This window comes from Leucoraja erinacea, chromosome 18, assembly GCF_028641065.1.
Source record: "Leucoraja erinacea ecotype New England chromosome 18, Leri_hhj_1, whole genome shotgun sequence".
Taxonomy (NCBI): Eukaryota; Metazoa; Chordata; class Chondrichthyes; order Rajiformes; family Rajidae; genus Leucoraja; species Leucoraja erinaceus.
Genome location: NC_073394.1, coordinates 24749073 through 24771364, shown reverse-complemented (window position 1 = coordinate 24771364; position 22292 = coordinate 24749073). Strand labels below are relative to the sequence as shown.

The 22292-nt window shown below is 41.9% G+C and overlaps 1 protein-coding gene across 1 annotated transcript in view; it reads left to right on the top strand.

Moving 5' to 3' along the window:
• The first annotated feature begins 1138 nt into the window (after positions 1–1138).
• The window catches only part of LOC129705819 (anoctamin-9-like), a 69072-nt gene continuing 47918 nt past the window's right edge, over positions 1139–22292 (top strand). The window contains exons 1-3 of the mRNA XM_055649649.1: positions 1139–1709; positions 17010–17078; positions 21628–21735. Coding sequence (XP_055505624.1) covers positions 1701–1709; positions 17010–17078; positions 21628–21735 — 186 coding nt within the window. The 5' untranslated portion in view covers positions 1139–1700. The remainder of the gene's footprint in view (positions 1710–17009; positions 17079–21627; positions 21736–22292) is intronic.

Below are 22292 nucleotides of genomic sequence, written 5' to 3'. Positions count from 1 at the left end.
TCAGACAAAACTCTACTTCCTTTTGGTCCCCTACTCTCCTCTCTACCTCATTTGACTTTCTCACATTCTTGTTCTCTTGGAAACCTTTCTTAGGAAATAAGGCTGTCAATTATAACCTAAAGAGGTTTGCATTATAGGTGGCCAGCATGAATATTGCCTGTCTAATGTTGGCTATTTTCAGGAGTTAACCATTTTAGATCCTGGTATTAGATAGGCAAAGGCTTTCTCAAATTACATTATTGTTTTTACTGTCTTTTAATGTTTTTATTGTTTTGTTTCATGTTTATGATTAGTCATGTACAGCACTTTGTTGCAACTGTGGTTGTTTTTAAAGTGCTCTATAAATAAAGTTCAGTTCAGTTCAGTATAGTAGAACTACCTGTATTTAGTTGCTCAATTAAGATGATTCAGTGTGATAACATCTGTTTTTTAGATCAGATGTGAACCCAAATCAAGAGTCGTATGTAAAAACTACACTGACTGATCCAAGCTTGCATCTGAATTTAATTTCATTATTGTTTAAAATGTAAACTGCCTGAAAATTCATATGTGTCCATCAAAAACAGTTGGTTTTACCATTCCTTGCCAGATCTAGCATGCATAATATTTATCAAGTCCAGGGCTGGTAGTGGATGCAGATGCGATAGAAGATTTCAGATAAGCTCATGGATGCACAAGGACTGGAAGTGTTTGGATCATGTGCAGGCAGATGAAATTAGTTCCTTTTGGCATTTTGTTCAGCACAGGCATTCTGGGCCGAAGGGCCTGTTCTTGAGCTTTTCCATTTTTTATGTAATTTTAAATAATCAGCCATCCCAATCTTGCATCTTGTATTTCTAATACTCACTTTTCCTACTCTGGTTCTTCAGACTTGAATCTTGCTGTTTACATTTCCCCTCATTCAACTGGCACCACCTCATGGCATCATTCAATCTTTCCTGTTCTCCATTCCATCACAAATGTTTCCTCTTGATCCACCTCCCCATTTACTGACTTCCAAATCTCCCCATTTGTTGAATGGAAGGTCATCCACCTAAAATATTAATTCTGTTTCTCTGAGTAAAAACTGAATACCACATATTCCACCAATGTGGAAATAGCTAAAGAAGCATGAATTGGGTTTTGAATTCCTGGAAAGAATCGGTGGCTGACATGGGCGGTGGTGGTTTGCTTGGGGGAGGGAAGACATTTGGCTTTGGGAAGAAGTGACTTCGGCAATTTTCTCTCCAAGCACTGTAGTTTCAGCATCCCCAATGCCGGATAGAAACGTGAGTTGAAAGTGGTAGTGGGGTTTCAATATTGCTGGTTACGAAATGTTACGAAAGACTTCCGATAACATGTTCTTGGTTAATCGTGAAATTCCTAAATAGCCGACCAAGAGCAGAACTGAGAAACAGCGAGCGGGATGGAAGAGCGCTGAGGTAGGCATCACATTACTCAGCATCAAAGATCATACGGCTCTGAAATGCGGAAGTCGTAGCTGAAAACTTTGGAAACAGAAGGCAGTGATCGGAAAGCTGCAAGTAAACAGGAGCCACTACCAGTGAAGTGAACGAGTAGTCGTGTCCATGGAGGGGAGCTGCTGCTAAATTCAGCCTGGACAACGAGGGGTGAGGCGGGACTGCTTGATTATTGGCAGGATTCAAACTTCACCATAACTTTGGAGAAAAAATCGTCGCCCGAGATCGCAGCCAGAGATTATGGAACAGGTAATTCTGATGTATTTCGATTGGTTCGGTCAACCTCGATGTTTTGATCTCCGGTATGCCTGCCCGTGAGCACAAACACCTACATTTAAAAATAAAATAGACAGAAAGGCGTAAGAGTGTGACAGGTACTTTGAACCCAATGACCGAGAAATTAGAGAATTACGCCTCCTGTTTGTTTGCAAATGCGACATTCTTTTATAAGAATTAAAAGGCAAACACGTGTGAAGGTGGGATTTGAGTGTTTTTTTCTTGGGTTGGGGCGATGGTGACCGATGTTTGAAATATTATGCGCGGTTATGAATGTACTCTGAGCGTTTGGAAAGGTTGATTTGTTGGGAAGGAGGCGAAAGGAGCAACAACGGTTATTGGTTTCAGGGCGAGACAGGGCTCTGTTTGCTCCCAAACCCTTGGGCATTCCGAGTACGAATCGGGTTAGGAGTTGATCGAAGGCAGCAATGCCCTGGTAATCAGCTCGGCCTCTCCATCAGCTAGATTTTTCCCCAACTAGTTCTTCCTCAACTAAATTTCCCGTGGTCTTTTATTCAATATGCTGGGTGCTTAGTAAGAAAAAAAACAGTCTTTGCAAATATGTAGCCAGGTAGATTGTGATTTTTAAAAGTCTGTCCAGTTTCATTAATCTTGATCTTTCACAATATCACGTAGCTTCATGCACATATTGACACAGGGTTAAACACGATCGGAGAGTTAAACGTGTAGAGGTGTTGCAGGTTTGTGCGAGGGACTGGCGCCTATGTGACACGTGAGTGGTGTTCCCGGAAAGGATTTACTGTGGGGCATGGAACAGCGCGGTCGCCGTGTTAAAGTAATGAAAACTCGCAAAGTAACAAAAACATTCACCCGAGGACACAAAACATGGTTGACAAAATAGGTGAATTTAAGGCACAAGTAGCAAAAAAAAAAAAAAAAAAATGATCTACACACATGTGACCAAAGCTGAGATAAGATATTTGGTACTTTACATCAAAGATCTTATAGCGCTATAAGATCTTGCTTTACATTTAAGTAGGATCAGCAGAATGTAGAAGGAAGTGGGATCGCTCAGACACCAAAGGATGCCATGGGAACAAGATTGAGAATGATTCTGGCTCAGAGAATTGGGCAGTGGAGTACGTTTGAGTGGACAAAAGGATCAAATAAATTGATTAGAGCAGTCAGCAGGCCTCTGATATCGGCTATACCACTGGACAGAGTATCAATCAAAATACAAAAGGGACTTGCAATCAAGTAATGGGATAACCTAGGCCCATTTTCATATTCACCAAGGTGAATTTTTGTATATTTTGGAACTGGTAATGAGGAAAGTTTATGTAAGGATCTAATTATAAAGGAATGCTTTGGGAAAATGAATTTGTAACATTCAGTTTTAGAGTGACAAATATCAGTCCAAGGCTGGGGCCTTAAAACTAAATGGAAGTTATTGCACAAAGAGGAAGGGAGTATTGGCTAATGCAGATTGAAAAATCAGATTAAACAGAGTAGGGGTAGATTAAAGTTAATGTTGGTCTCTTAGAAGCTGACACAGGGGAATTAGTAAAGAATAATAGAGAATTGGCAGAGGCTTTAAGTAAATAAGTTACATTTGGTTTTATAACGGAAGAGACTGGAGAAAAATAGGATCAAAAAAGGTTGAGAAACATAAAATAAGAGAACATCAGAGAAAATGGGTCAGGGAACACAAAGCGCTGACATAGCCTCTAAAATTGATGGCTTGCAAAGCAGGGTTCTAAATGAGTGTAAGAAGGAACTGCAGATGCTGGTTTAAACTGGAGTTGTTGCCTCACAACACCAGAGACCTGAGTTTGATCATGACTATGGGTGCTGTTTGTGCAGAGTTTGTACGTTCTCTCTGTGACCACATGGGCTCACTCCGCGCGGGCTTACTCCAGGTTTCATCCTCCATTCTAAAGATGTGCAGATTTGTAGGTTAATTGGCTTCTGTCAATTGCCCCTAGTGTGTAAGATGCGAAAGTGGGATAACATAGAATTTGTGTGCGGGTGATGAATGGTCGTCGCGAACGCGGTGGGCCAAAGGGCCTGTTTCCACACTGTATCTCTAAATTAAACTAAACTTTCAAAATTCCCTAGTTTCTGGAAATGTCCCAGTGGGTTGGAAAGTAACAAATGTAACAACATGATTCAAAAAGGTTGGAGAAACAGATTAGGAATTAAAGGCTCATACCCCTTCACTTTTTCCACATTTTGTTACGCTACAGCTTTACTTTAAAATGGATTCAATTCTTTTTTTTAATCATCAATCTACACACAATAAATACACTGTACCCCAGAATGAAGAAGTGAAAACAGGTGTTTAGAAATTTTTGCAAAGTGATAAAAAATAAATAACTGAAACATCACATTTACATAAGTATTCAGATCCTTTGCATAACACTCAAAATTGAGCTAAGGTTCATCCTGTTTCCATTGATTATCCTTGAGATGTTTCTACAACTTGATTGGAGTCCACCAGTGGTAAATTAAATTGATCGGACATGATTTGGAAAGGCACACACCTGTCTTTATAAGGTTCCACCATTGACAGTGTATGTCAGAGCAAAAAACAAACCATGAAGATGAAGGAATTGGCCGTAGACCTTCGAGACAGGATTGTGTTGAGACACAGATCTGGGGAAGGGTATAAAACAATTTCTGCAGCATTGTAGGTCTCGAAGAGCACAGTGGCCTCCGTCATTCTTAAATGGAAGAACTTTGGAACAACCAGGACTCTTCATAAAGCTGGCCGCCCGGCCAAACTGAGCAATTGGGGAAGAAGGGCTTTGGTCAGGGAGGTGATCAAGAACCTGATGGTCACTCTGACACAGTTCCAGAGTTCCTCCGTGGAGATGGGAGAACCTTCCAGAAGGACAACTATATCTGCAGCACTCTACCAATCAGGCCTTTATGGTAGAGTGGCCAGACGGAAAGCACTACTCAGTAAAAGGCACATGACAGCCCACTTGGAGTTTGCCAAAAGGCATGAGAAACAAGATTCTCTGGTCTGATGAAACCAAGATTGAACTCTGTGGCCTGAATGCCAAGCATCACGTCTGGAGGAAAGCAGGCACCGTTCATCACCTGGCCAATACCATACCTATGGTGAAGCAAGGTGGTGGCAGCATCATGCTGTGGGAATGTTTTTCAGCGGCAGGAACTGGGAGACAAGTCAGGATTGAGGGATAGATAAATGGAGCAAAGTACAGACAGATCCTTCATGAAAACCTGCTCCAGAGCGTTCTGGACCTGACTGGGGTGGAGGTTCACCTTCCAACAGGACAACAACCCTAAGCACACAGCCAAGACAACGCAGGAGTGGTTTCATGACAAGTTTGTGAATGTCCTTGAGTGTCCCAGCCAGAGCCTAGACCTGAACCTGATCGAACATCTCTGGAGGGACCTGAAAATGGCTGTGCATCGACACTCCTCATCCAACCTGGCAGATCTTGAGAGGATCTGCAAAGAAGAATGGGAGAAATTACCCAAATACAGGTCTGCCAAGGTTGTAGCATCATACCCTAGAAGACTTGTGGCTGTAATCGCTGCCAATGGTGCCTTAAACAAGTACTGAGTAATGGGTCTGAATACTTATTTGAATGTGATATTTCAGTTATTTCTTTTTAATTACTTTGCAAAAATGTCCAAACACTTGTTTTTGCTTTTTTTTAATTATTGGGTATTGTGTGTCGATTGATAATTTAAAAAAAAAGAATTTAATCCATTTTTGAATAAGGCTGTAAAGTTAAAAAATGTGGGAAGAGTGAAGGGGTCTGAATACTTTCTGAATGCACTGTAACATCTGACATTGCGAAAATGCTTCGGGCCAATGTTAAGGAAATAGTAACATTTAGAAAATCCTAATAGATTAGACATGGTGTTCATATGAAAGTGAAATTGTAGTTGACAGTGACAAATCAAATACATTCAGAAAATTACAGCTCATGGTGAAGGGGATAACATATTGATATTGATGGAAGTTTGGGTGTTGAATAGGAAACAGAGAGGAGGGCAAGATTGGTCTTTTTCGGCTTGGTATCACGTAATGAGCAATGGGACAGGGGAATTGGTCGTGAACCACAACTTCTTACAATCTAGTTGAATGAATTTAAGGCCAGAGGTCTTGCTGATGACATGAAGAGAGATAGGAAAGTAAATTATGAATTGGACACGAGGAGGAGGCTTGAATGGGATATAGAGATAGGTTATGTGAGCAGTCAAAGATCTAAACAGTGTGGGAGTAGATATGTAATAACAGGTTATTAAATAAATATATTGCTCTCAATAAAGATGTTTGAGCAATAAAACAGCACAAAATCCATGGCTAACTCAAGAAGTTAAGATGGTATCAAATTGTTAAAAAGGGTTGAATTGATAAGCCCAAACATTTTAGGAAACAAAGGTTAAGGCCCCATCCCCAATACTCCTCCTCTTTTTGCACAACCCAATTGCATTTTCACCATCCCCCTTAACCTCCTCCTTTCTGATATAGAATAGTCTATCTTCAAGAGAGGCCTTACCTCTCTGCCCCCCACCTCTTCGAGTTCAGCATTCGCTATAAAGTAGAGCTTTTCTTCCGTTGCCTCCGCCTCCATGTCTTTTTCCATGGGAAGGAGTCCTCACCGCTCAGTGATGACCCCTTCTCCCGTCTTCAACATTCTTCCTCCTCTTGGAGTCTGAAGAAGGTTCTCAACCCGAAACGTCATCTATCCTTTTTCTCCAGTGATGCTGACTGAACCGTTGAGTTACTCCAGCACTTTGGGTCCATCTTTAATTACAACTTTTTAAAATAGGGTGAAAATAGAATATGGAAGTAAACTAGTCACATATGTAAAAATGTAGTGTCAGATTTTCTGCTACTTTGTAAAAGGGAGTAGCAAAAGTTAATGTTGGTCTCTTAGAAGCTGACACAGGGGAATTAGTAAAGAGGAATAACGAAATGGCAGAGGCTTTAAGCAAATAAATTACCGGTACATTTGGTTTTATAATGGAAGAGACTAAAAACATGCGAAAAAGAGGATCAAAAAAGGTTGGGAAACATAAAATAAGAGAACATGAGCCAGGGAACATATGGAACTAACGACTGACATATTCTCTGAAATTGATGGTCAGCACAGCAGGGTTCTAAAGAATTCAAGAAGGAACTGCAGATGCTGGAAAATCGAAGGTACACAAAAATGCTGGAGAAACTCAGCGAGTGCAGCAGCATCTATGGAGCGAAGGAAATAGATAATGTTTCGGACCGAAACCATTCTTCTTCTACGCTTGAAGAAGGGTTTCGGCCCGAAACATTTCCTATTTCCTTCGCTCCGTAGATGATGCTGCACCCGCTGAGTTTCTCCAGCGTTTTTGTGTACCTAGGGTTCTAAAGAAGTTTGCTGCAGTGAAAGTGAATGGATTGTGAACTAGCTTCACAGTGATGCAACGGTGGAGCTGCTGCCTCACAACACCAGAGACCTGAGTTCGATCCTGACTATAGGTGCTGTCTGTGCGGAGTTTGTACGTTCTCTCTGTGATCATGTTGGTTCTTTCCGGATGATCCCGTTTCATCCTTCATTTCTAAAGATGTTCAGGTTTGTAGGTTAATTGGCTTCTGTCAATTCCCCCTAGTGTGTAAGATGCGAAAGTGGGATAACATAGAATTTGTGTGTGGGTGATCAATGGTCGTTCTGGATGTGGTGGGCCAAAGGGCCTGTTTCCACACTGAAAATGAAAGCTCATGGTGAAGGGGATAACCTATTGACATTGATGGAAGGTTGGGTGCCGAGCAGGAAATAGAGAGGACGGCAAGATTGGTCTTTTTCTGTGTAAGAAGGAACTGCAGATGGTGGTTTAAACCGGATAGACACAAAAAAGCTGGAGTAACTCAGCGGGACAGGCAGCATCTCTGGAGAGAAGGACGGGGTGACGTTTCGGGTCGAGACCCTTCTACAGGTCCTTTTATGCTTGGTATCACGTAATGAGCAGTGGGCGATGGGAATTGGTCTTGACCCCCAACCTTTTATAATCTATTTGAATGAATTTAAGGCACCAGAGGTATGGTACTTAAATTTGCTGATGACATGAAGAGAGATAGGAAAGTAAGTTATGAATCAGACAAGATGAGGCTTGAATGGGATATAGAGGTAGGTTATGTGAGCAGTCAAAGATCTAAACAGTGTGGGAGTAGTTATGTAATAGCAGGTTATTAAATAAATATATTGCTCTCAATAAAGAGTATACCATTGAGGAATAAAACAGCACAAAATCCTTTGCTAACTCAAGAAGTTAAGATGGTATCAGATTTTTTGGTATCAGTGGCGGCGCTGCCTGGCAGCTGTGGCTCGCCTGCAGTCTGTCTGTTTTTTCTTTTTTTTGCTGTTTTCTTTTGTGTGTTTTAGTTAAATTTAGTTTATTAGGTTGTGTATGTGGGGGGGGGGGGAGAAGAAACATGGTTTTAGTCTCTTCCTTCGGTGGGATGCGACGTTTTCCTGTCGTGTCCTCCATCTCCGTCTGTGCTGAGGCCTAATGGCGGAGCTGGCAGCGTTGGGCGGTGGACCCGACTTCAGAGCAGTGGCAGCGTTCTGGTGGCGTGGCTTCGAGGCTGTGGCGGCGTTCTGGCGGCAGCGGCCCGACTTCGGAGGCTCGGCCGTGGGCCAAGTGGATGACATCGTCGGGAGCTTGCAGGTCACAGGTTGGTGACCTGTTTTTCCGGAGCTCCCGCAACAACAGCTTTGTACGCTGGACTGGAGGGCGGCAGCTTCGGCAGCTTCGACCGCCCCGGGCCGCGGAGTTTGAACCGGCCCGTTCGTGGAGCTTGGATTCAGCCGCGGGACTGACTTACTTACCATCACCCGGCGGGGTCACAACATCGGAGGCCTGGATCGCCTCAGCGCAGAGGGAGAACAAGGAGGGAAGAGACAAAGACTTTAAGACTTTTGCCTTCCATCACAGTGAGGCGATGCCTGTTGAACTCACTGTGGTGGATGTTAAATTTATATTTATTGTGTGTTTTTGTTATTTTTTTATTATATGTACGACTGCAAGGCACAAAATTTTGTTCAGACCAAAAGGTCTGAATGACTACAAAGGATACTTTGACTTTTTGCTTGACTTTAAAAGGGTTTCATTTTTGTGATAAGACCAAACATTTTAAGAAACAAAGGTTAAGGCGCCATCCCCAATACTCCTCCTCTTTTTGGACACCACTGTTGCACTTTCACCATCCCCCATGACCTCCTCCTTTCTGATATAGAATAGTCTGTCTTCAAGAGAGGCCTTACCTTTGCACTTACTTCTCTGCCCCCACCTCTTCGAGTTTAGCATTCGCTATAAAGTAGAGCTTTTCTTCCGTTGCCTCTGGTTCCATGTCTTCTTCCATGGGAAGGAGTCCTCACCGCTCAGTGATGACCCCTTCTCCTGTCTTCAACATTCTTCCTCCTCTTGGAGTCTGAAGAAGGTCCCTGACAAGAAACGCCATCCATCCTTTTTCTCCAGTAATGATGACTGAACCACTGAGTTACTCCAGCACTTTGGGTCCATCTTTAATTACAACTTTTAAAATAGGGTGAAAATAGAATATGGAAGTAAACTAGTCACATATGTAAAAATGCAGTGTCAGATTCTCTGCTACTTTGTAAAAGGGAGTAACAAAAGTTAATGTCGGTCTCTTAGAAGCTGACACAGGGGAATTAGTAAAGAGGAATAAAGAAATGGCAGAGGCTTTAAGCAAATAAATTACTGGTACATTTGGTTTTAGAATAAATTAGATTGAGACTAAAAACATGCAAAAATGAGGATCAAAAAAGGATGGGAAACATTAAATAAGAGAACATGAGAGAAAATGGGCCAGGGAACACATGGAACTAACAACTGACATTTGTTTGTGTTTGTGTTTTTGTACGTGTGTGTGTTTGTTTGTGTGTGTGTTTGTTTGTGTATAATCACATCTTCTTGAAAAACTACGCTAACGGTAACATTTTTACATATTCCGGTAGAGATTTTTCCCCTGATGTCCGAAATCGCCTTCTTAAATTTTCATGCCATATTTCTCGAGTTATTAATGAAAATGTTCAAAAATCCGACAAAATTTTGAAATATAAACGACTGTCTTTCGCTGATGACGTCACAATGGATCTGCGTGCCCTTCTTCCTCACACTTCATGTGACATCACCCCCCACCTCCCCCTCCCCCCCACCCCCCCCCCCCCCCCCCCCTCCCGGCCTCTCCCACCTCCCCCCCCCCACCTCTCCCTCCTCCCCCGTTATTCAAAGATGCAGTCCTCTCAGCCCCCTCCTCACCCCCCCTCCTCTCCCCCCACCCTCCCCCACCTCTCTCCCCGCCACCACTCCCCCCCCCCCCCCCCCCCTCTCCATTGTCCCCCCAATTATTCAAAAGACGCTCGGGGTCGCTTTCTATCGGTGCTTTCTCTCGGCAACTCGGCTCTTCGGATGGCTCCTCTCTCTCCCACCCACCCCGCCTCTCTCCCCCTGGCCTCTCTTCCACCCTCGACCGCTCTTTTCCCCCCCCCCCCCTCCTCCTCTCTTCCACCACCCTCCACCTCCCCCCCCTCCCCCCCCCCACCCCCTCCCCCCCCCCCCTCCCCCCCTCTCCCCCCGCCCTCCCCGTCCCCTACCCCTCCCCTCCCTCTACCTCCACCTCTCCCTCCTCCCCCTTTGACTTCCCCCCTCCTCTCTCTCTCTCCCCCTCCTCTCCTTCTCTCGTTCCTTCTCTCTCTCCCTCTCTCTCCCCCCCCCCCCCCCCTCCTCTCCCCTCCTCGTCTCTCTCTTTGCCTCCTTTTCCTTCTCCCTTTCTTTCTCTCCCTCCTTCCTTCTCCCCCCCCCCCCCCCCTCCCCCCCCCCCCCCCCCCCCCCTCCCCTTCCCCCCCCCCCCCCCCCCCCCCCCCCCCCCCCCCCCCCTCCCCCCCCCCCCCCCTCCCCCCCCCCCCCCCCCCCTCTCCCATCCTCCCCCCCCCCACCCTCCCCCCCTCCACCCCCCCCCCCCCCCCCCCCTCTCCCGCCCCCAGTAATTCCAGCAATTTGGGTGTGGGTGATCAATGGTCGGAGCGGATGTGCTGGGCCAAAGGACCTGTTTCCACACTGAAAATGAAAGCTCAAGGTGAAGGGCATAACATACTGACATTGATGGAAGGTTGGGTGCTGAGCAGGAAACAGAGAGGATGGCAAGATTGGTCTATTTCTGTGTAAGAAGGAACTGCAGATGCTGGTTTAAACCGAAGATAAACACAAAAAGCTGCAGTAACTCAGCTTTTATCTGATAAACCTCTTCTGTACCTCCAAATCCTCCATGTCCTTCCTGTCATGGGGCAACCAGAACTGCATACAATGATCCAAATAAGGCCTAGCCAAAGTTTTATTATGCTGCATGTTGACTTCCTGGCTCTTATACTCATTGTCCTGACCAATGAAGGATGGCATACCACACGCCGTCCTTACTATTTGTGTTGCTAATTTTCATGAGCCAGCAATTCGACTTTCAGGGGGTATCGGTGTCCTTATTTGAGGAATAATGTAATGTACTGGAAGCAGTGCAGACAAGGATTCTAGAGATGCTGCCTGTTCTGCTGAGTTACTCCAGCTTTTTGTGTCTATCTTCGGTTAAAACCAGCATCTGCAGTTCCTTCCTATACAGTATTCTGGAAAGATACCTTGAGCAGACAGATTGTCTTATGAGGAAAGGCTTCTGTCCACTGAATTTTTGGACAATGAAAATGACCTTGATTGAAACTTTAGATCCTGAGGAATCTTGACATGGTGAATATGGAAAAGAAGTTTCCTGGTGTGGAAGAATCTACAACTAGGACGGGGTTACTATTTAAAAAAAAAAAGTAAGGATTTCCCCATTTAGTCAGAAATTAGATTTTTTTTCCACCTGGGATACACTGGTCTTTGACGCATTCTTCCTCAAAGTGCTATGGGTGTAATACTAAGTGTGGAAAAGTGATCTTATCCAATTTTGGAGGAAGAATAGGAAATACCATATAGAGAATGTAAGTCTGATAAATGTGAGTGTTTAAAGAGATTTGGGTTAAAGGAAACAAAGTCAGGACAGATAATTTCTAGTAAGTGAATCTTTATTTTTATTTTTTTAAATCTACATAAAATAATTTAAATTTATTTTAACAATTTCAAAAATGGTTTTGATCATTAGAAACGTTTCCAAAAACTTAAAAATGTCTTTGACCAAAGAAAAACAAAACATCCTGGGAGCGAAACCACCTGATATCTAGTTGACATTCACCAACTCTCTGCTTCATGGTACCATCTGGGCAGACAGTCCGCAGGATATTTTGATGTGTAGACCAGTTAAAGGTGAGTGAGTTGCTGCAATAGTGGGGAATGGGAGGGCAGATGAATGCAGATGGCAGGCTGATTGAACACAATCCTGTTCATTAACTATTTTCAAGACAGAATTAGATATTTGGATTACTATTCCAGTTCTGATGAAGGGTCTGATTCTCTCTCGACAGATGCTGCCTGATCTGCTGCGTAATTCCAGCATTTTCTCTTCTTATCTCAAATTTCCATCACCATATTTTTTTCTAATTTTCACAGATATATGGATAATAAGGGAAATCCAGAATTAGTCAAAGTAAAGTTGAGGCCAACAATCAAATCGCAATGAATGGCCGAACAGAATTGAAATGATGCACGTTATTTTCTGCTTCTATTTCTTAATTTCTTAAATGTTCAACTTTCAAGCTAAATAGAGAGATTATCATTGGATATAAGGGCTTTTCAAAATTTGATTATGGATTTATTGGTTTAATACTTGAGAAAGTATACTTCCAGAATCAGCTTATTCAGTCACCAATGAAAATGTAGCAACTGATTTGATCTCATTGAACTTTATCTCGTGGATGAAATGATGCCAACTATACTTCTGAGCATTTAGTGCAAAAGATTTCAACTTGTTATCATTAGAGAAACCCAGATGGATCAGGAGTATGTTTCTTGTTCTCTAATAGCTGAGTCTGGATGATGTCAAAGCAAACAGGATGATGCATATTATGAGCATAGGATTGGGAAAATATGTTTTACAAATACATTTCAAGTATTTGCATTCTTAGAATGGAAGATTTGCATATCCAATTCCTAATTGGTGGTTCAAATGAATTAAATGTGCTTTGAAAAAATATTTGGTTGGGAAAGAAGAGTGAATTAAATAATAGATATAGCTGGAGATTATTGATCCATGCAATATAATTGGTAAGTATTTCATTTATTGTAAGATGTGCAGTAATGGATCAACCCCATTATATATCCTTGTTGAATTTTCCGTTTCTGATCCGCTATTTACTATTTTGAGCTGAAATTTCTCCTTGGTGGTTCCAGTGTTTTCAGTGGAGGGAGGTGGTATGTACTGGAAATACAACTGGATTGAGTTGATTGTAAAATTGTGGTCCATAATGTTTCATTGCTGAAGTATGATTAGGTATAAGTAGATAAGTAGATTGTTTCTGTGAGACCAGATTTCTAAACACATCAGTTTCAAATGACTGGCCCCTTATTTGCATCCATGTCTCCTTGGTCATGATTCTTTCACTAATGAAAAAAAGTAAATAGGATGGTTTGTTTTCTCGTCATTGTGATTTGAATGGACACTAACATGCAATTATTTATTTCAAACATACACAAGGAGCTATGTGAGGGAAAAAACACTTCTGGCAAACAAGAAATTCCTTCCAGCGGTAACATTTTCTAAAACATGTTTCGTCATGTCAATGCTTTGCACAATTGCCAGATCTATTCACAAAGTAACCATGGATAATGCAGGCAAGAAGCCCCATTCCAGTTTACCAACCCAGAATAAAGTTTTTGATACTCCCATCATAGTATTTAATAGTTTATTACATATTTCTAGGATATTTTGACAGCATTACTTTAGTGGAAATACCTTTTTGATGTTGAAGAACTGACTAACAACTCTTGTTCATCTTCCCCCAGTTGAAATATTTGCTGTTTTGAATGAATGATTCAGGGATGACAATGTCGTTTAGTTTAGTCTAGAGATACAGCAAGGAACCAGGCACTTCGACCCACTGAGTCCAAGCCGACCATCGTTCACCCATTCACACTAGTTCTATGTGTAGAAAGAATCTGCATTTGGTGGCTTACACTGAAGATAGACACAAACTGCTGGGGTCACTCAGCGGGGCAGGCAGCATCTCTGGAGAGAAGGGTGACATTTCAGATCGGGACCCTTCTTCAGACTGAGAGTCAAGGGAGAGGGAAACTAGAGATATGGAAGGAGATGATGACCAAGTAAATGTACAATAGTTCGTTGTTGGATGGGAAGAAGGTAACAACGAGGCATACAAACAGAAAAATTAGTCGGGGTCTCTGGTGCTGGGATACAGCAGCTCAACCAGCTAATGTGTCATTGTGTCATTTGCCATTACACCCTTAATGTAGCGTATAGAAGTTAAAATTGAGACATGCCTCCAATTGTGTTGTGTTACAACCAACCTCTCAAAGGATTTGGATGTACATTGGGATGTGAAATAAGAGTTAGAGTTGACCTACAATAAGTAGTTTTTAATTTAAACTTTCCTTATTGACCAAGAAGCATATGAATACTCCCCATGGTTCAACAGTAAAAGAGCCAGGTATAGAATGACAGCTTCTGACATCCTTTTGTCATTCATTTTCTTATAACCACTGCCAGCTCCTGCTTGTCTGTGTTTTATGCTTTATGGTAGTTCAGACAGTGAAGGCCTGACACCTTCAGAGTGATGTCAATCAGTTTACTTTAGTTTAGTTTCAGGCCTTGTCTTTGAGTCTGTGAGAGCATAATATATTTTCATGAGACCTTCACTTGCTCTTTGGAATAAGTCAATTCTCATCTAACGCATCACACCACCCTATCTGTGTATCCTTCCGCCTCCTCCAATTTCAACCTTTTTTCATTTCTTTGGTCCCATCTACTCACTCCTCCTCCCACCATATGTGCATTCAAGTCTAAGCCTCAACCCCCTGGATTTCCTTCCAAAGTGTCTACCCATCTATCTTCATTTGATAGAAATCTGCCTCTGGATGAAAATAAATCATTTTAAACATAGGTAATGGGGAAGGCCAATATCAGAGGCTTTCAAAGGTAATGTGGTATTATACATTTAGTTAATTTGTCAATTAATTCTGAATAGCTTCAAATGCAGTTGTAACTGAGTTTTATTCCTATTATTAAAAGTATCTCAAATGACAATCTCTGCATTGTAACTTCCCTGTAAAGAATTCCAATTTGAATAATTCTGCAAATCCCTGAAGAGTTTCAGAATTAGTGCCTTCCATCGCGTTTTTGTGACTTGCCTTAGTTATGTTTTGCAGAAACACCTGGCATATCATCAGTTCAGCCTGATCCCACAAACTAAAAGCAAGATTCAGGTCTTTGTGCGGAGACAACCCTATGTCACAAAACTGATTTGACTCCACAGGAATAAAGATGTTTTTGATCCGCTTTTCACTTCCTTTTATGCATTTCATGTTTTGCATCATGTTTTGACGGTCAAATTTGATGTCAGCACAATTAGAAATATACAAGATCGCATCTGAAAGCTGAATTTCTGCTTCTTAGCAATGCTATTTTTAATTTGGGTAGCAATTTAAGGGAAATTACAAAATTTCCCATTGATAAGTTTGTGAAATGTGCCATCGATGAACGTCTCCTGATTTTTATTACAGACTGCAGTCAACATGATTTGCTCCCCTAAAGAATGGATTTATCGAAACCGTTTTGCAGATTTTTTTTTTGCTTGCAATTGTATTTGAAGTGGAGGTTCAAAAGTGTATTTTAAAGAGATCAAAGAGTCTTGACACGGGTGTCAAACTCTGAAGCCGCTTTGCAGAAATTATTATTTTTCAATATTAAAGTGAACTGCAAAGTTTTCTTCTGATCTCCTCTGGTAGTCAGGTCTTGAGAACATTTTAAGACCTTAAATTATATTGCACTGCTACCAGTTGTTTTAATCCTTTTGATATTGAAATGTATTCAGTATTGCTGCTGAAGCTGAAAATGTTTTTGATGTTATCCTCTTGATTTCATCTATTGTGAATTTTGATACACAATTACTAATTTTGCCTGCCGTCTGCTTCTATAATCCATTTAATTTCTTTACTATTAAAATGCAGTTCCTTGTACTCCCGACATGTTATACATCATTGAGATACAAGAGGTTGCAGATGCTGGAATCGTGAGCAAAGAAACAAAGGCTGGATGAATTGAACAGGTCAGGCATTGTCTGTGGAGATAGCGAGCAGGCAACATTTTGGGTTGGGACCCTTCTTCAGACTAATCCTACTTCATCTGTGAGAAGAAGAGTCCCAACCCAGAATGTTGCCTGTCCAATTCCCTCCACAGAAGCTGCCTGACCCACTGAGCTCCCTCAGTACTTTGTGTTTTTTTGCCTCATGTTATATATTGGATTTATCTATCCTGCACTGCATCTGCCACTCTGTCCATTCAGAAAACTTATGTGTATTCTCTTTTAGTATATACAATTCCACCCCCTCCCCACGCCAAAGTTTCTCTAATTTTAACACTCAGATCGTTACTAATTATGGATGAATTGATGTCCATTGGCAAAACCAACATTGGGAGTGAGTTGTCATGCTCTCAATAGGCTTTGGCAACACATTTCTCTGTTGTGGAGGTGTCTGCAAGAATTTATTTATCAGCCTGCAAAGTTCAATGACTGCCTTTGATCTTATCGTAGAATCTGCAGCAGCAGGCTTCTCATTATTCATTGCCAACAGGTATGTCAGGCTTGCACATATTCAGACAATCTGGATCAAACATCAGATTTTCATGTTGAGATTTGGAAGCTTAAAAATAAACTCAAAATTTAGCTTTTATGTGGTGATTTAAACTGCAGTGTAGTTGTATGTTGTGCTTAGAGCTCCACTCAGCGACTTCCGATGAGGAGATGTGTATTGATTCTGTGTAATTGCTGAAGGATCCTTTACGACAATAAATCAAATTAAACCAAAGTGAATTGCAAATGAATTCGCCCCAATCTTGCCTCCTCCTTTAAGTGATCATTTTTGCCTTCATTTATGTTCATTTTTTGTGGCAGACAATGCAAGTTTTCTATTATTTATTTGTTAATAATGGCATTTCTGTTCTTCAGATATTTTATGTGAGAAGCAATTAATGAAGTGAAAATATCATGTCTTGCCTGCCCTAAAATACTCAGTTTTTGAAACTCAGTAGCTTTGGCAATGAGATCCATGAAAATTATGCGTGCGCTATGTTGCAGCAAATGTATCTTATTCTCTCTCATTTTTTGTTTACAGAATCAAATGATAAACATTTTACCTCGTATTGAAGAGGAATACCCACTAATTGAGAATTGTAATGAGGAGGTAACTATATTTTCATAAAATCTAATTGAACAAATCATGAGAAGATAAATAATACTGAAAAATAGAAATACTATATCATGCCATTGGCACTAACTCAAAAGATTGTGTGTTGAACTGTTGGTATCATAGTGGAGCTCGCTGCCATTCCTGTTCACTCTAGATAAGTAGGCAGTATGCTTTCCTCTTTACTCAACTTGACACTCATTCAGGAACACTGGTTAGATGGAAACAACCCTAGTTTCTGTATATAGAAGGATATCCATAATGCCGATGCCCAAGAAGAGCAAGGTGATATTTCCTCAATGACCACTGACTAGGGGCACTTATGTTCGTGGCCCATGGTGATGAAGTGCTTTGAGTGGTTGGTTGTGACACATATCAACTCCTGCCTTAGCAAGGACCTGGACCCACTACAATCTGTCAAATTCCACCACTGAATGCAATGTTCTATTCTCTCCCATGAATGTGTAACCTGACATAGCTCTAATGCAATCTTTAAAAGAGCCGACGATACCGCCATTGTTGGACCAATAATAGTTAGTGACGAGTCAGAATACAGAAGGCCGTTTGATAATCTGGTTCAATAGTGCCATAACAACAATACTGTCTCAATGTTAGAACCGATCATGGACTTCAGGAAGGAAAAGCTAAGGATCCACGATCCTGTTCCATCAATGGGATGGTAGTGGTGAGAGTCAACAGCTTCTAGTTCCCAGCACAATAATGCAATCACAAAGAAAGCTCATCAGCACCTACTTGATTGAGGGAATTTGGTATGTCGCTGAATACCCTACTGAACTTCTATAGGTGTACAGTAGAGAGCATACTGACTGGTTGCATCATGGCCTGGTTCAGTAACCCGAAAGCTGAGGAATGAAGGAGGCTGCAGAAAGTGGTGGACACTGACTGGAACTGCAGAGGCAGGTTTACACTGAAGATCAACACAAAGTGCTGAAGTAACTCAATGGGACTGGCAGCATCTTTGGAGAGAAGGAATGGGTGATGTTTCAGGTCAAGACCTTTCTCAGACCCTGAACTTCAGACTTCTGTGTCCCGCTGAGTTACTCCAGCATTTTGTGTATATCATCGGTTTTGACTTACCTGTTGAAGGGAACTACAGGAGATGTTGCCTCATAAAAGCAGCTAACATCATCAAAAACCTATGTCACCCTGGAAATACTTTCATTTCACTTCTACCATCAGGAAAAAGGGTACAGGAGCCTGAGGGCTGTGACCTCCGGGGTCAAGAACAGCTTCATGTCAGCAACTCTTGAATTATACACCACAACCCAACTCATCAACAATCTAATGTGCATTCAGAAAGTATTCAGACCCCTTCAATTTTTCCCCATTTTGTTACGTTACAGCCTTATTTTAAAATTGATTAACGTCTTTTTTATATCATCAATCTACACACAATACCCCAGAATGAAGAAGTGAAAACAGGTGTTTAGAAATTTTTGCAAAGTAATTAGAAATAAATAACTGAAATATCACATTAACATAAGTATTCAGACCCTTTGCTATGACACTCAAAATTGAGCTTTCTATATAAGGTCCCACAGTTGACAGTGCATGCCAGAGCAAAAACCAAGCCAAGAAGACGAAGGAATTGTCCGTAAACCTCCGAGTCTGATTGTATCGAGACACAAATCTGGGGAAGGGTATAAAACTATTTCTGCAGCTTTGCAGGTCCCGAAGAGCACAGTGGCCTCCGTCATTCTTAAATAGAAGAACATTGGACCCACCAGGACTCTTCATAGAGCTGGCTGCCCGGCCAAACTGAGCAGTCGGGGGAGAAGGGCCATGGTCAGGGATGTTGACTGAAGGAATAGATAGGGCTGTTACATTGAAATCTTTCAAAACCAGATCTGGTTTTCACATGAATACCGACTGTAGAATATCTCCTGTAGTGTAAAGAGATGCACATTCTGCATTGTACTAAAAATCACATTCACAGTGCAGAATGTGCATCTCTACACTACAGGAGATCAAGAGTCAAGATAGTTTTATTGTCATCTGTCCCAGATAGGACAATGAAATTCTTACTTGCTCCAGCACAACAGAATATGTAAACATAATATAAAACGGAAGTTAAAAGTTCAGTGTGTCTATAGACCATAAACCATATATATACAATAAATAAACAGATATAGTGCAATAATAATAATAAAATGTTATTGTTCAGAGCTTATTTGATGTCGTGTTTAATAGCCTGATGGCTGTGGGGAAGAAGCTGTTCCTGAACCTGGATGTTACAGATTTTAGGCTCCTGCACCTTCTTCCCGATGGCAACGGTGAAATGAGTTTGTGGCCAGGATGGTGCAGGTCTATGATGATGTTGGCAGCCTTTTTGAGGCAGTGACTGCGATAGACCCCTTCGATGGTGGGGAGGTCAGAGCCGGTGATGGACTGGACAGTGATCACAACTTTCTGCATTCTTTTCCGCTCCTGGACGTTCAAGTTGCCGAACCAGGCCATGATGCAGCCAGTCAGAATGCTCTCTACTGTGCACCTGTAGAAGTTCGAGAGAATCCTCCTTGACATACCGACTCTCCGTAATCTTCTCAGGAAGTAGAGGCGCCGATGTGCCTACTTTATAATTGCATCAGTGTGCTGGGACCAGGAAAGATCTTTGGAAATATGCACGCCCAGGAATTTGAGGTTTTTGACCCTTTCCACCATCATCCCGTTAATATAAACGGGACTGTGGGTCCCTATCCTACACCTTCCAAAGTCCACAATCAGTTCCTTGGTTTTGCTGGTGTTGAGAGCCAGGGTATTGTGCTGGCACCATTTGGTCAATCGGTCGATCTCACTTCTATACTCTGACATCACCATCTGGGATTCATCCCATAACAGTGGTGTTGTCGGCGAACTTGATGATGGAGTTCGCACTATGTGCGGCTACACAGTCATGAGGATAGAGTGAGTACAGCAGGGGACTGAGCACTTGGCCTTGAGGTACTCCCGTGCTGATTGTTATTGAGGATGACACATTTCCACCATTATGGACAGACTTTGGTCTGTGGATGAGGAAGTCGAGGATCCAATTGCAGAGGGATGCGCAAAGACCCAGATCCGTGAGCTTGGTAACCAGCTTGGAGTGGATGAACGCCGAGCTGAAGTCAATGACCAGCAGCCTGACGTACAGGTTTTTGTTGTCCAAGTGGTCCAGAGCGGAGTGGAGAGCCAGTGAGATCGCATCCACCGTTGACCTGTTGTGGCGGTTAGTGAACTGCAGTGGGTCGAGGTTCTTGTCGAGGTAGGAGTTGATATCATGGTACACCAGTCATTAAAAGTAGGCATGCAGGTGCAGCAGGCAGTGAAGAAAGCGAATGGTGTGTTAGCTTTCATAGCAAAAGGATTTGAGTATAGGAGCAGGGAGGTTCTACTGCAGTTGTACAGGGTCTTGGTGAGACCACACCTGGAGTATTGCGTACAGTTTTGGTCTCCAAATCTGAGGAAGGACATTATTGCCATAGAGGGAGTGCAGATAAGGTTCACCAGACTGATTCCTGGGATGTCAGGACTATCTTACGAAGAAAGACTGGATAGACTTGGTTTATACTCTCTAGAATTTAGGAGATTGAGAGGGGATCTTATAGAAACTTACAAAATTCTTAAGGGGTTGGACAGGCTAGATGCAGGAAGATTGTTCCCGATGTTGGGGAAGTCCAGGACAAGGGGTCACAGCTTAAGGATAAGGGGGAAAATCCTTTAAAACCGAGATGAGAAAAACTTTTTTCACACAGAGAGTGGTGAATCTCTGGCACTCTCTGCCACAGAGGGTAGTTGAGGCCAGTTCATTGGCTTATATTTAAGAGGGAGTTAGATGTGGCCCTTGTGGCTAAGGGGATCAGAGGGTATGGAGAGAAGGCAGGTACGGGATACTGAGTTGGATGATCAGCCATGATCATATTGAATGGCGGTGCAGGCTCGAAGGGCCGAATGGCCTACTCCTGCACCTAATTTCTATGTTTCTATATGCACCATAATCAACCTCTCAAAGCACTTCATCACCACAGACGTTAGTGCCACTGGTCGATAGTCATTGAGGCATGTCACTTTGCTCTTCTTGGGCACCGGTATTATTGATGCCCTTTTAAAGCAGGTGGAAACCTTGGAAGTGAGAATTTGAAAATGTTCACAAAAACCCCAGCCAGTTGGTCTGCACAGGTTTTGAGAACACGACTGGGTATACCATCAGGTCCAGGTGCTTTCCGAGGGTTCACCCCTCTGAAGGATCTTCTGACGTCGGCCTCTGTGACTGTGACTGAAATACCATCAGAGCAGAAATACATTTTCTATGCATTCCCTCAAGATTAACTCCTCATGAACATGAGCAGGAATTTGAACTCCCTTTACATTAACATTCTCATATTAGAATAAGCAAGATGCAAATTAGATCTTTGCACCAGAACATATATCCAGTTTACATGCGATATGAGTTTGGTGAGTGGTGGAGTCTTCTATAAGAAAAGGAAATATTTGCAATGTTTTGACAACCCAAATGCATTTTCTAAATCTTCTTATCTTTATCTTTCAGAATAACATTGACTTTGTCTTCGTAGTGAAAAAAATAGAGAATGACAAAAATAAAACCAAGAGGAAACTTTATCTGAGAAAATTGAATGAAAAAGGCTTTCAAATATTGGTGAGTAGAATGTTATCAATTTTATTAAAAATTAATGTAAAGTACAAAATGTAACTGAATTACATTTTACGATTAAATTACTATTTTGTTGAATAGACTTTGACAGATTAAATAAGTAATGACACAAACACTCTTCAGGGAAATTGAATTGCTCTTCATTTGAACTTTGAGAGGGATTTTTAAAGTGTAGTACTTATTAGATATGCAAACATGGCTTATTGTGGTAGTGGATAATTTTAATTCAACATTTGTCATAGTTCTGTTGAAGTTAGGAATCCACTGTTGGAGTTTTGAACAAGAATAGCATATTGCCATGGATCAGTACAAATTACTATGGTAATCACAGTCCAGAGTATATGTCAAATAGCTTGCAGCAAGCAGAAGATGCTGAAGACGCAGCAATTGCAGTTTAATAAATATATGTAATGGTAAAGTTACATAGCATTTTATCTATCACCCATCTACCCGCCTCCTGTTAGTCACCCTGCCAGCTGTGATTGTTCCACTGTACCTAAATCTTCCCTCTGCGGGAAAACAAATACATTGACAGATTGTTG